Here is a 12,553-nt window from a genome sequence, read left to right as displayed (position 1 = left end):
CAGAAATTTGCAAGCAGACAAAGAATTTGAGGTACTTGGCTCATGGGCAAAGACATGGATAATATTGTAGAGTAGAAAGGGTTAAGAGTTGGTGTTTTGACCACAACAAAAAGCCATTATTTTGAATCCTGCACAAATCCTTTTCCGTCTCTGAAATGACGGAAAACTGGTAAAAAGCAGTGAAATTGTGATTGAAATCTTATTCTTCTGGGATAGTGCTTCTACATCCTTTTGTGAGCATTTTAAGATCCTCTATAGAATGCAGAAAGACCATTTCTTTTGAGATAGTAACAGCTCTGACTTCTCTGAATATCAGCCTCCTCCTTCTCCGTCTTTGTGCTGTCAATTAAGATGTTGGTTGTACTATCTAATGTGTTCAGATACTCCTGAAAGACCTGGCTGGACACTTGCACTTAAGCTTGATTGACATTTGACTTGGGAGCCTGGAGGAAGTCTCACAGATTGGTTAGATGATAAAATTCATCATCACAGGGGTGAGTGTTGATTGAAACACTCCTATTGATTCAGTCCCCTGATGTGAATCATTGCCAACCAAAAAAGGGAAAATAGCAGGTAGTGCAGAATGGCATTAGAACCAAAGAGTCCATACATCAATATGGTCCATTATAAATATTCAAGTTATTTTTTTAAAGGAACGGGAGAGTGTTGGCAGGAACAAATCTTTAAAAGCCTGGTTATTTTCAGGATCTCTCTTTTGTATTGAAGTTCTTGTTGAATATCACTATTGCTCTTCAGTAACCCCTTTAAAAGTGTTGACCAAGTGTGTATTTCATGTATTTTTGCCTTTCTTTTTCCCCCACAGTATTTCTTGTGGTTACTTTTGCATTCTCAGCAGCCTAGAAATTGATCTTAGTATTTACTTAGTACTTGAAAACTCGTTTCCCTCAAAATATTGTATTTGAATCTCAAATTCAGATGAACCCAGTTGATACGAACGTGGTCCTATGTTAAGTGCAGCCAGGACAGGTCTACTTCCTGATAGCAAGCCAAACTCAAAGCATGTTCTGCTTTACAGCACATCACTTATTTACTGATCACTAAGGGCCCTTCGTGCTTTGAGCTGTATGGAATTCTACAATGATACATAAATCCTGTGCTGGAAGCAATTTTTACAATATTTTGACAAGTTCGACAGTATTCAGTTTGGACTTTAGGGGCTGAAATGTAATATTCATTCCTTAAAATGAAGCAAGTGAAATTGAATGTAATTGTTCACATGTAGATCTCCATTTTTGTTGACATTTTGAGCTGTGACTTCTTGTAAACTCTTGCCGGCTTCTAAATCCATGGCAGCTCTTTTAGGACTTAGGCACAGTAGAATAACCAGTGAATGTTTCCTAGGTTCCATATGGAGCCAATGATTTGCTTCCTTTTTGTCTCTCAAAAGAGCACAATCTTCCCTTTGACATTGCAAGTTCCATTTCCATTTCCTCATTTCTTTCATACCTTGTGTTTGGAAACCTTTAGCACTTTGGTTCTATGTATGTGTAGTTGTGTGAGGTCAGGAGAAGGTTACTGAAGGATAATATCTACAGCTGTTAGCAGAGCCAATTCCTCTATGAGAAACTGGACATCTGATTGCTGAGAGCTTTTTACAAATCCAGTGACATACGTAGATTATTGCATGCGGTATGTATGACAGCAGAAGAGATGGGAGGGTTCCCAACGTGAAGCAATTCATAACACACGTGTAAATTCTTTTTTTTTTCCCAGTTGCTAATTAGGTAATTAGTTTGAAGTAATACTTTATCACAGCAGGGCAATAAGGCTAGATCAAGCAAGGTCATGTGCTTTCCTAAGTTTCCTGGTTACAAGCATTCATTTCTTTCCAGCAAAAACAAAAAATACGTTTTCTTTAGGCTTTTCCTTCACCCAAGCCCTCAGTTGACCATAAGGAACTGGGAGGTCTGATGGAAAGTCAAATGACAGAAAGTCATTTTCCCATCTCTGCTGAATAGATTCAATATATGTAAGGAATTGAGTTTTAATTGTCTGCCATTCTCTTCTTTCAGCCCAGGCTTTGGTTAAGCAACACCGAAGAATGTTCCAATTAGTGAGCTTGCTTTCATTAAATGTCTTAATTTACAAATACTTTTTATGATTAATTTCCAGGTTGGCCCCCTTTTTGTGCTAACAGACTTTCTGTACAACCAGTTTATGCCTTGAAGTCTGTCTTAGTAAACAAACAGTGATGTGATTTGATGCTTCTGTGAAGACGACAAAATATTCTGAAAATGCTGTAGAAAACCTCATAATTTTTAGAATTTAACCAACTAATTTTAAATACCGTGAACTTCAATTTCTACGAGTAGGGAAAACCTTAAACTTCACTGGCCTCAGTTACTCTTCTGCTTAGAAGGATTTCCTTTTCCTCTATCTTCCTGTTGCTAGCAGGTTGGAAAGCTTTTTTTTTTTTTTTTTTCCTCCAACCAGAACATTTCTATCTCAAACTTTCATTTCCTTAACTTTACTTCACTATCAAACTTGCTTCCCTACCTCTCATTTCATTACTAATTTCAGTCGATATTAATTTGTTGCCATGTTATAACACTGAATGGAGAATTGAACTGAGACGGAAAAATCATTTCATTCAGATTATTTCTCCTCAGCTCTAAAATGCAGTATAATATATATTACTTTAAAAACTACAAATGAAAAAAATGTTTTTTTTGTTTTGTTTTGTTTTGTTTTTTAAGTTTCTGAAGAGATTAAGAGCCTGTAAGGAAGCAGGTCATTTTAGCATGAGCTTTCTTCACTGCCGCATGTGAAAGTTAGGGAAAGTCCAGTCCAAGCTGAAAGATAGCTATTACGATCCTTTTATAGAAGATGATGCAGTAATTAATTTTCATAATAGAAAGGTAAGCATCAGGCACTGGATGGAGTGCTGAGGTAAAATGTACTCACAGTTGCAAAGTCACACATAGTAAAATCTGATACGATACCACAGTTTCAAAATTATGTATGTAATATTTTCTCTCTTTTTTTTTTAATGTTTTAAAGAAGGGTTGGAACAAAAAGGCCAGCTTCCATCTCCCACAAAGTGCAAAGCAGAGCAGCCTGAGGACCTGCAAGATGATTCTGAAGGTAGGTGGTCTGACAGCTTTCAGAGCTATTAATCAATTTTATGTTTTGGGGGAAAAGTTTATCCTGAGTTCTTGTGAAAGAACTGGAATAATTGTATTTAAGAATGTTTTTTGCACACACTTGGAAAGTTCCTTTTCACCTAGATCATGACACTAATTCTTCCGAAGTGTACTTCATCTCGGTAGATTCAGAATTACAAATGGTATTTTTATTGATTATCGCTGATATAAAATGGGAAATTGTTACTGTTTTATCTCTAACCTGTTCTGATTTTATGTAAGTAATAGAAAATAATTGCATGTTGTGCAGTGCTTGGGTCACTCTGGTTGCTTAAACTGCTCAGGTAAATCAACTACCCACAGCAATACACATATAATTCTTGCTTTCCTTCTCTACAAGAAAATTTTGCTGTATCCCTTTCCAATCCAGTTGTAGTGTTTATGGCTTCAAATCTTACGCAGTACATTACATCTTTCCATGGTCAGAAGTCACAGATGCTTAATGTCGCGCCTACAGTGCTCTGGAAAGAGTGCTTTTCTGCACTCCAGTCTTCACAGGGCAGCTAATCCATGTGTACGGAGGCAAATGCAGTCTGTGTCACTCTAAAATTGGATCAAGGTATCTTTTCTAATGGGGAGAGTTGCTAAAAGATGTTAACATCAAAGACTAATTTTCAGAGTGCAGAGTTTGACGTTGCTGTTCTATGTGCGGAAGAGCAAAACGCCCAAATGCTGCAGAATTCCCCTTAGGTGGAATACTTAAAAGGATGAACCTTAATCTTTAATCCATGACAGTTACTTATCATGGATTCTCTTTGACCTAATGTTCCTAAATTGACACATCTCACTCTGCACCTCAACTGGTGGCTCCATGTTCTTCATCATTTTGACCTAGCACTGTGCTTTCAGCTCCTAAAATATTCTGACTGGGGTATAGTGTGAGTCATAAAGAGCAGAAAAATGTTAACATCTATCACTTTAAGTAACTGCTAGTAACATCCTGTCACTAACATTGTGACTGGTTGTTAATGGCAAGTACTTAAAGTAATAGCTGTCATCGCCTGGAAGGTGTGGGGGGACCCAAGAAATCTCATCCTGACTGGTCTTCTTTCATGCTTGCTTTCATGCTGCGCTAAACCCAACTGAAATTAAAATACCAATTTTATGTTTGGATTAGAGAATTCCGTGATGACAAACCACACATCGATTTGTATGCAGGCTAAATGGGGTGTGGGATCATGGTGTCATTTTCCATACTCCTAAACAGGGAAAACAATAATAGTTTTTATGATATATATATGAGTGCTACTAAAAACCTTCATTGTATCAGTGTCTTAAAAAAAGAAAAAAAGAGGAGGAGGAGGGGGGAAAAAAGTGTCAGAAAACTGTAAACTTTTCTTTCCATTGGAAAAAGAAACGACGTTCCACTAACTATTTCTGTGGTTTACTAAATTCAGTCCCCTAGTTTACTATTCCTGTCAATGTTTTCCTGGTGACCTACAGTTCACTTTGTGGAATACAAACAAATGCGTCGGAAGGGTGAAGTAAATAGCGTGGCAGTAGAATGATTGCATTACCCTCGAGCTGTAAAATGCCTGAACTCCCTGAATTTGATGCTGCACAGTAGATTTTGCTGATGCAGAGTTGAGGCCTGTAACACATAATCACTGCTGCAGAATTTAATCTAGCAGGTGACGGAGTCCTTTTCTCCTTAGGCAGAAATCAAGCCTATAATGTTCAGGATTGAAAGTCTCAATTTAGACTTCAGAGTTGTTGAGTTGTTGTGTTGGGAAAAAAAGTAATTAAAGCGTTTGCTGGGGAGGGAGGTGCGGGGGAACCTGGATCAGATGTTGGTGGAATTACCTGTGTCTCTGTTTTGAAGAGGAATCACACAACTAGGCTCCAGACACTGAATTCCTATAAAGTTGCAGAGTGGCCAGAGTCTAATGCAGCACACCTGTGAGTCATTTCCATTTAAGTAAATGGGGTTTGCACACATTTGTCTGAGAATAGGACTTAGTTTCTGTTGTTCTAATTATTAGCTGTTGGTTTTGACTAATTGAAAGCAATGTTAACGTGCAGCTTTGACAATTACAAAAGCTGTGAATACGTGACATGAACCAGAACCACGTGACCGCATGTCTGAATGATTTTATTTAGATAGGTAGGGGTTTGGCTTCACTTCCAAGGAAGTAAAGAAATCTTTTTTGTAAGATTTCTGGATACCTAATGCATGTAAGCAGTCTCAGATAAAACACGCTAAAGTCGAACTCTGTCTGAGGTCAACTTTGCTGAGTTTTCCTCATGGTGAAACACGAGTGCTTTGTGTTCAGAGTGTTTTAACCTTCAGGTAGTTAACATGCTTTATGTACCCAGAGTGTTTTTTTGTTTTTGTTTTTTTCTTTAAAAAGAAGAGAGAAAGAAAGAAAGAAAAAAGAAAATAAGTAGCTTTTAGCAATAAAACCTAGTCCAAAGATACTTACATTTAACACAATATATTATTTTCCCCTTGGTGCCATGACCAGGTATAAAATATTTAGCAAATATACACTGAGACAAAGGAAGCACCAGATATTTTTTCCTCTACGTAGCTGTCAGTGCCCTTTTAGACCGACAGTGGGAGTACAGCTTGCTGTTTTAGCAGCCTCCCGCCACCCTGAGATGCGTGCCCTCGTGGCAGCTGGTAAAAACTGTTCTACCAGGTTCAGTGATATTTCTGCAGTAATATTTTCTACAGCATGCCAAGCTGGTTCATTGGCTGGAGGTAATGGAGCAATATCTTTTCAGTGCGTGTAAAAGTCTCCACAGAAGATCACGGAAAGTAGGCTCCTTCATTACTACCCTCTCCGCAATCAAGGAAAGTCGGATAAGTGGCTGTATGTAAGGAGCTTGTTTTGCAGTAAGCTAAAATAAACACTTGATATGTTAATGAAAGCAATTTTATACTGAACCTCTAAAGTATTAATGGTGTCTGTTATTATGCTATTAGATATATTGTTCTCTGCATTCAGACCATTGATAGCGAAAAGCAAATGTGAACTGCATAGCAGATTCTCCTGTCAGTTGTTGTATTTGGAGAAGTGAATATGCTGGATACACAGAGAAACTTTCTTTACTGCCAGGTTCCCTGCAGTATTTCAGGTTTTACATGTGCAAACATGCAGTGTAATTTATTTATTTATTTTCCCTGGGTCCTGCAGGGTGGGTAAAATCAGCCAGTGATGATTTTGCCTTTCCCTTGGTCATTGACCAAGCGATTATAAAGTCTGAAGTTAGAAGAATAGATTATTTTTTTGCACTAAACCAAACTTGGGATGTCTTCACTAGCTTCATAATGCAAGGATGAAGTAATTACATAAACAAAATAGTGCACAGCACAGCACAGCAGCCGTGAGCTAGCACGAATGCCAAAGGTCATGTGTTCTCATCCTATTCATCCCTACCAAGCAAAATCAAACTCTTTTTAAAGCAATCTAATGAATTTTAAAATGTTCCTTATTTCTCTTTATCTCCCCAAATGGCCTCCTATGTGTGCTGAACAGTGAGGGGTATGCAGTAGTTTTTCTTGATGCTGGGAGAAGCATAGCTGTTTGCCATTTCCTTCCTTCTGGATTTCTCAGTGAGATATAAAATGGAGCCTGCCCAAGAGCTGCTTCATCTATTCCCCTGTGGCCTGCAGGTGATCAATGTCATATCAAAGATGACTAATACAGCCGATAACAGCAGCATAAATGCCTGATCTTTCTCCTCCTCCAGGAGAAAGCCAATCAATCCATGTGGCAAAAGCCATTTCTGTGCCTTCCCGAGGTCAGGATCGTACTTGTTCTCCACTGAGGGATGTGAAGACAGAAGTGCAGTTCTGCAAGGTGTCTCGCTTGAGCTTTTCTCCTCAGCTCCTTCCAGAACGAAGTACTGGATTCTTCCGACAGATTGATAGCCTGTTGGTCTCGCAGTCACCTCAGCTGAGGCCCAGCATAGGTGTGAGGAGCTGGTCTGTTGGAATTGCTCATCTAGGATGAACTTAGCCTGCTTTCACTTCTCCTGGTGGGAAGAAGAACGGTTTGATGGATAAGCCAAGTCAGGAGGATCAAAATGAACACAAATCACCTTTAGGATAGTTGGTAGAGTTGGTTCTGTTGCCTGATGGGGGTCATTGCACTACCAACCTCAGAGCTTTCAAGCGCAACATCAAACATCTGAAATGTTCAGCAACGTCAGCAGTCAGGGCTCACTAGCAAGCTCCTGCCTCACTCCAGTCATGCTGCATCTACAGATGCCAGTCTTCTGATTTGAGTATGCGCTAGAAATGAGGCTAAATGGAGTTCCATCTTATCTCAACAACTCTTTGGTTCAGCAGGTCATGGCAATGAGATAGGATTCTCACCAAGAGGGAGGAGACACCCTCGCACCTCATCGCTTCACCAAGAAAGCTTTTGTCCAGCGACAAAAAATGCATAGTCTTGGGACTAGAAAATAAAACTCATTTTACAGTTTAATCCCTCATTTGCAATATTAGTGTAAGGCTTCCCCTTCTTGCTTCTCCTTTCTATACCATGATTTTTGCAGCTTTGCTGCTCGCTGCCTTGCTTCGTAGAGTGGGGGATAGAGCGTATGCACTGGCAGAAGTCAGCAGTGCTGGGGCCTGTGCTCCTTCCCTGGGGCTGGGGAGGCATCTGCAACAGCTGCGGCATGTTAGCCCTGCACAGCAACGTTCAAAGCATCTTTCCTATGGTCTTTCTAATACTATGCAGCCCTGATTTTCTCTTTAAGGTATGGATTAATATTAACAGGAGTCGACTTCTGATTAAGTTTGAAAATGTTACTTGATTCATACAGGCAATTCTTTTATCATTTGAGAAATTGTAGCTACATTTCTTCCTTACATCCTACAGGGCAGTAATATTCTTCAATAAATTTCTGCTCCATTCATAATATACCAGAAATGAACATCTAGACACATAATTATGCTTCAAAAACGCACACTCTTGTTCAGCCTTAAAAGTGCTACTTCTTATTAAAGTAGCTTAGAAGTTACTGCATTCTTTTTACCACCAAACTAAATCCTTAAAAAAAAATTAAATTAAGATAAGTACTACAGATGAAATTCCCTGGGAAGCTTGTGTATCAAACATGTCCGTAAAATGTTTCACCTTAATGTAGATTGGTTATATTTAAAGTGATGCTATTAACCCCTATCCACTTTGGTTGATAGCTTCTTTTTTCACTCTTGTTTTGAAGTCTACCATCTGTCTTGACTGATTACAGCTCTCAGAGTATCAGGTGATCACTTTCCACTTAATCAGGGGAAAAACAGGATGTTATCTGTATTTTTATTCATATTTGCTCTCTGAGCAACCCCCTGTTAGAAGATTCTTTTCATTGCCGAAGTGGCTACCACTCTTTCATTAAATTGCTGTGCAGTGGTCACACGAGGCAGCTTGGAAAACGCAGCTCATTTTGGCCTCCGCAGGTGACACACCGTCCTGTTGCCTCAACCATTTACATGCTCGGGTTTCTTTTAGCAGCCAGATGAATGTGTATGTAAACTGTACCAGGCAAACAGTTGCAATTCCTGTTTTCACACTGCATGCATCAGAGCAGATTTTCTTTCTCCTGAGATGAGCTAAGGTGCAAAATACTAGGTTAGTAAACTGACTAATGCAATGCTGTCAAAGAAGAATTATACGCAGTGACAAACCGACATACCTGCGGGGGACTCATCTGTCACAGAATTCCTTTCTCATTTCTAACCGTTAAGTGAATAACAGTAAAGCATTGTGATCGTTCAGGTCCAGCACAGAAGACAGAGTTAGTCCCTTAATTCTGAAACGTTAAGGCAAAGTGGTAATGCGCTTGTTTTGGTTCGTGTTTCATGATGTTTTAGCAAGCTTGATCTCCTGTCTGGTTTCCCTGTCCATTTCTTCACTTTGTTACATTGCTGCACCACATGATATCAGGAACTATATGCAAAATAAAAAATAAAAAAGGAAAAAATGAGATAGCTTTTATGTTTTATTTTACCTGTGGCTCAGAGAAGAAGCTGTGCCACAGCCCTTAATGGTGCTCGGTTACCTAGTCTCTTAGGCACACCAAGAAAGTACGAACGGGTAATAAATTGACATAGTAACGAAAAATTTATGATCATATCATGCACCTTCATGTATGGGGTCCCTTTCTTTTTCTTTCTGGTAAATAGAACTGCCTGTAGGGATGGGAGTCAGGGCTCCTCCCTTCTGCTCTGAGCTCTGCCTCTGCTTGCTGCTCTTCAGCACGCATCAAATCACATGAGCAGTTTCTGTCCAATTTTCTACCCTATAACAATATATGAATAGGAATACTTGCACAGCACTCTGTGTATTTTTTGCATCAAAGTGCAAATTGTATCTTTGTCCTCCCTATGGACTGTTTATGGTGTCTAGGGCATGACGTCCATACTCCAGTTGTTTTGGAGAGCTCAGGCTTCCAGGAGATGTCTGCTTTCATCTGTTTTGAACAGACACAGTTGCAGATTGTCAGAAATAGCGATGATCAGCATCTCTGGCAGTGAAATTTTAGATGTCTCTTGCCAGACACCTGTGTTGCAAAATCTGAATCACGGTATGTGTCACGCAGAAGAATATTACATCCATTGAGAAACCAGCCTAGCACAACATTCCCAGCAACATTATGGATGAAGAGGGTTGGGAGAAATCTGAGTGCTTTTGTCTTCTAAGCACCTCACTTGGTGCTGTAGCTGTTGGCCCACACGTTGTCCCCTGTTTTTTTGCTAGCTAGCAAAGGTAGAGTGATGCAGAGTTGCTTGCCTTGTGATCCACAGAGGAGAGAGGGAAGGGGAACACACCTAGCAACTTCAGTGGGCTTTAGATTAGGCTCCCATATTTCTCAGGATGTTAAACAGTGAAATACAATGGTGTTATTTTTAACCTCTGAGATAATCCTCATGAGTTGCAGTTTTCTCATTCTTTTCCCACACTCCCCAACAATTCTTGACAAAATGCCGCATGAAAATGAAAACCTGTTATTTATTAGGCTGACAGCCTCGCAAGGCTCAGTGCATTGATAGCAGAGCATTCAGGTCCCTGTCTGCAGTGAGCAACATTGTTGAAACGGCAAGGGGGGAATAAGTCTCATAACTTCATTAAACAATTACTGCAGATAATTCTTTACTACCTCTCCTAAAATTTACCCTACAGGGGTTATATGCAAGTAGTGATTAAAACTGACCTAAATCATAATTTAATTAAAATAAATTAAAATGCAAACTGAAAATGTTCGGTAACCTCAGGCCACCACCCTAATGATTCATTTTAATGCATGTGTAGTTCTACAATAATGGCCTTTGTGTGTATCTGCTTTTTGTTTTATGTCTGATACCATTTTGCCATTGGAACAGCCTGAAAATGGTTGCAGGCTGTATGGTCTTGAGTGTATATACAGATCTGTGTGTGCTTTCTTTTTGTATATTAGGAGTTTCACTGAAGTCTGCAGATCTGCTCATGTGCGTAGAATGCAACAGCTGTAAGATCGGGGCCTGTATTTTTAATTTTCTCATTAATTAGTTTCCCTGTTATCCTAGAACAACCTTCACATCATTAGTATGATTGCCGCGACAATATTTTTGTGCTGTAAAAAGGACAAATCAAAACTGTGGCATCTCTTATCTGCCAGATCCCAGTTCACATTTGTCACAGAAGCATGGCCCCGCTTTGAGAGAGATTTGCCTGCCTGACCATGGGGGATTTGCATGGTTGGTTGCCCCCAGGAGAACCGGGGGTGCTCCTGGAATAGTAGGAGCCACGCGAGGATCTCACTGGGTCAAAGCCGGTGCTCGGGGTTGTGATGCACACACACATATCCAGGAAGGACAAATGAGATGTGACCCTCAGGCGCTGGCCCTCTGCATCATTTATTCCTTCTCTAGGAAGGAGGAGGTAGTCTGAAAGAGCCTTACTCTGACTGTAGATGCTCTGTGGCCGATAGAGTACTACTTTCTGCCTAGTGAAAATAACTTTATTATTAATAACTTCTATATTGGAAGGGTAGAAGTAGACTGGTTAGGCAGAATTTCTTCCTTTGACTAAAAGCATGTTATCTGTAATTCTGTTTTCTTCTGGAAAACGTCTTTTTGCACCAGTTTTTGAGACATTGACTATAGTCTTAGCTCTAAAAATGTCTCTGACTACTTATGAAGAAAGGGACTGCTGAGGAGTAGGTGTATGAGAATCTGGCACTCATTCAGCTCTGAAATGGGAAGAGCCAAGAGGCCGGCAGACTATTAATATTTTTGACTTGCCATGTTTGTTGCAAGAGCAGTGAAAGATGTAAAAAGCCATGCGCCTCCAGGCTCTGGCAGAGCAAATGGGAAGAATACTAAAACCTGCTCTGGTGCTGCTGCTGAGAGCTTGTCCCCTGGACATTCACAGGGTTCTTGTCTCAGCCCTCTCCCATCTGACTGCTGGCTTATTATTTGTCATATCATCTGCTTCGTTTTGGGGCTGCTCCTGCAGCTGGCATATCACTGTGCATGCTAAATACCTCTCCTTAACATAAAGTGGGCAGACGCTCATAGAGTATCCGGTTTTCTAGCTTAGTTAGAAGTGCTGCCGGGTTTGCCAGCTTGCTGAGTGTGCTGATTGATCGCTGCTTAGCCTGTTTGCTACCAAATATAAATGAGGGTATATATCATTTGGGGAGAATTTCCTTGCTGATCCCAAAGAAAAAGGCCAAGAGGGGAGAGCAAGCTCCTACTCTGCAGTAGTCAGCTTGGCACAGGAAAGGAAAATACATGGCCAGGAGTAGATATTTTAGTGTCTGATGTGCTTATTTTGTTTGTATCGTGCTACTGTAATTCTCAAGGTCCTGTTTTTTCATCTGACTGCCATGCTGGGGAACAGAAACAGATGTTCCCATTTGTCTTTTGATGTGGCTAAAAATCGTTTACATTTGCTGGCCTAAAATGACACAACATGTCATTTGCCACTTTTTCCATCTCCTTTGGAGTGAGTGACAGATCGCTGTTCAATTACCAGTATAATGAAAAGGCAGATATTGCGAGGACAGTTTTCACCTAAAGGAAATGCAATCACCAGTTGCTGCAGTAGTGGAAAAAGAAGGATGGCAGACACCGTAGAAGCCATCCAGTAAGAAAAGACATTTTTAGTATTAATAACATCAAGGGGAAGACTCAAGGGAAATGCACAGGGTCTGGCTTTCCTGCCTGGAGAAAAGGAGAGCAGGGGTGAATAAAAATATGGTGAAAAACAGGCTTGCTTCTCTTCTAAAATATGTTTTCAGTTCTTTGCCTTCAGCATGTGCTACTTAAAGCCTTCCCATTTTCTCAGCACCCAGCTCCAATGGAGAGCAATAATTACTGAAAGCCTCTTCAGTAGAAGACACTTGGTGAGAGGTTCATTAGAAAAAAAAAATGGAAAAAAATGTTTGTCAAATGC

The 12,553-nt window shown here is 40.1% G+C and overlaps 1 protein-coding gene across 3 annotated transcripts in view; it reads left to right on the top strand.

Annotated features, from left to right (window-relative positions):
• Positions 1 to 12,553, top strand: part of MACROD2 (mono-ADP ribosylhydrolase 2) — an 861,378-nt gene that overhangs the window by 795,188 nt on the left and 53,637 nt on the right. For 2 of the 3 annotated variants that reach the window (XM_040553148.1, XM_040553146.1), the window contains exon 11: positions 3,022 to 3,105. In XM_040553148.1, coding sequence (XP_040409082.1) covers positions 3,022 to 3,105 — 84 coding nt within the window. The remainder of the gene's footprint in view (positions 1 to 3,021; positions 3,106 to 12,553) is intronic. The other variant, XM_040553147.1, reaches the window with a different exon arrangement.

Source organism: Cygnus olor, chromosome 3 (genome assembly GCF_009769625.2).
Source record: "Cygnus olor isolate bCygOlo1 chromosome 3, bCygOlo1.pri.v2, whole genome shotgun sequence".
Classification (NCBI taxonomy): Eukaryota; Metazoa; Chordata; class Aves; order Anseriformes; family Anatidae; genus Cygnus; species Cygnus olor.
Note: the sequence above shows the minus strand (reverse complement) of the source record. Positions and strands in the feature narration are given on the sequence as shown.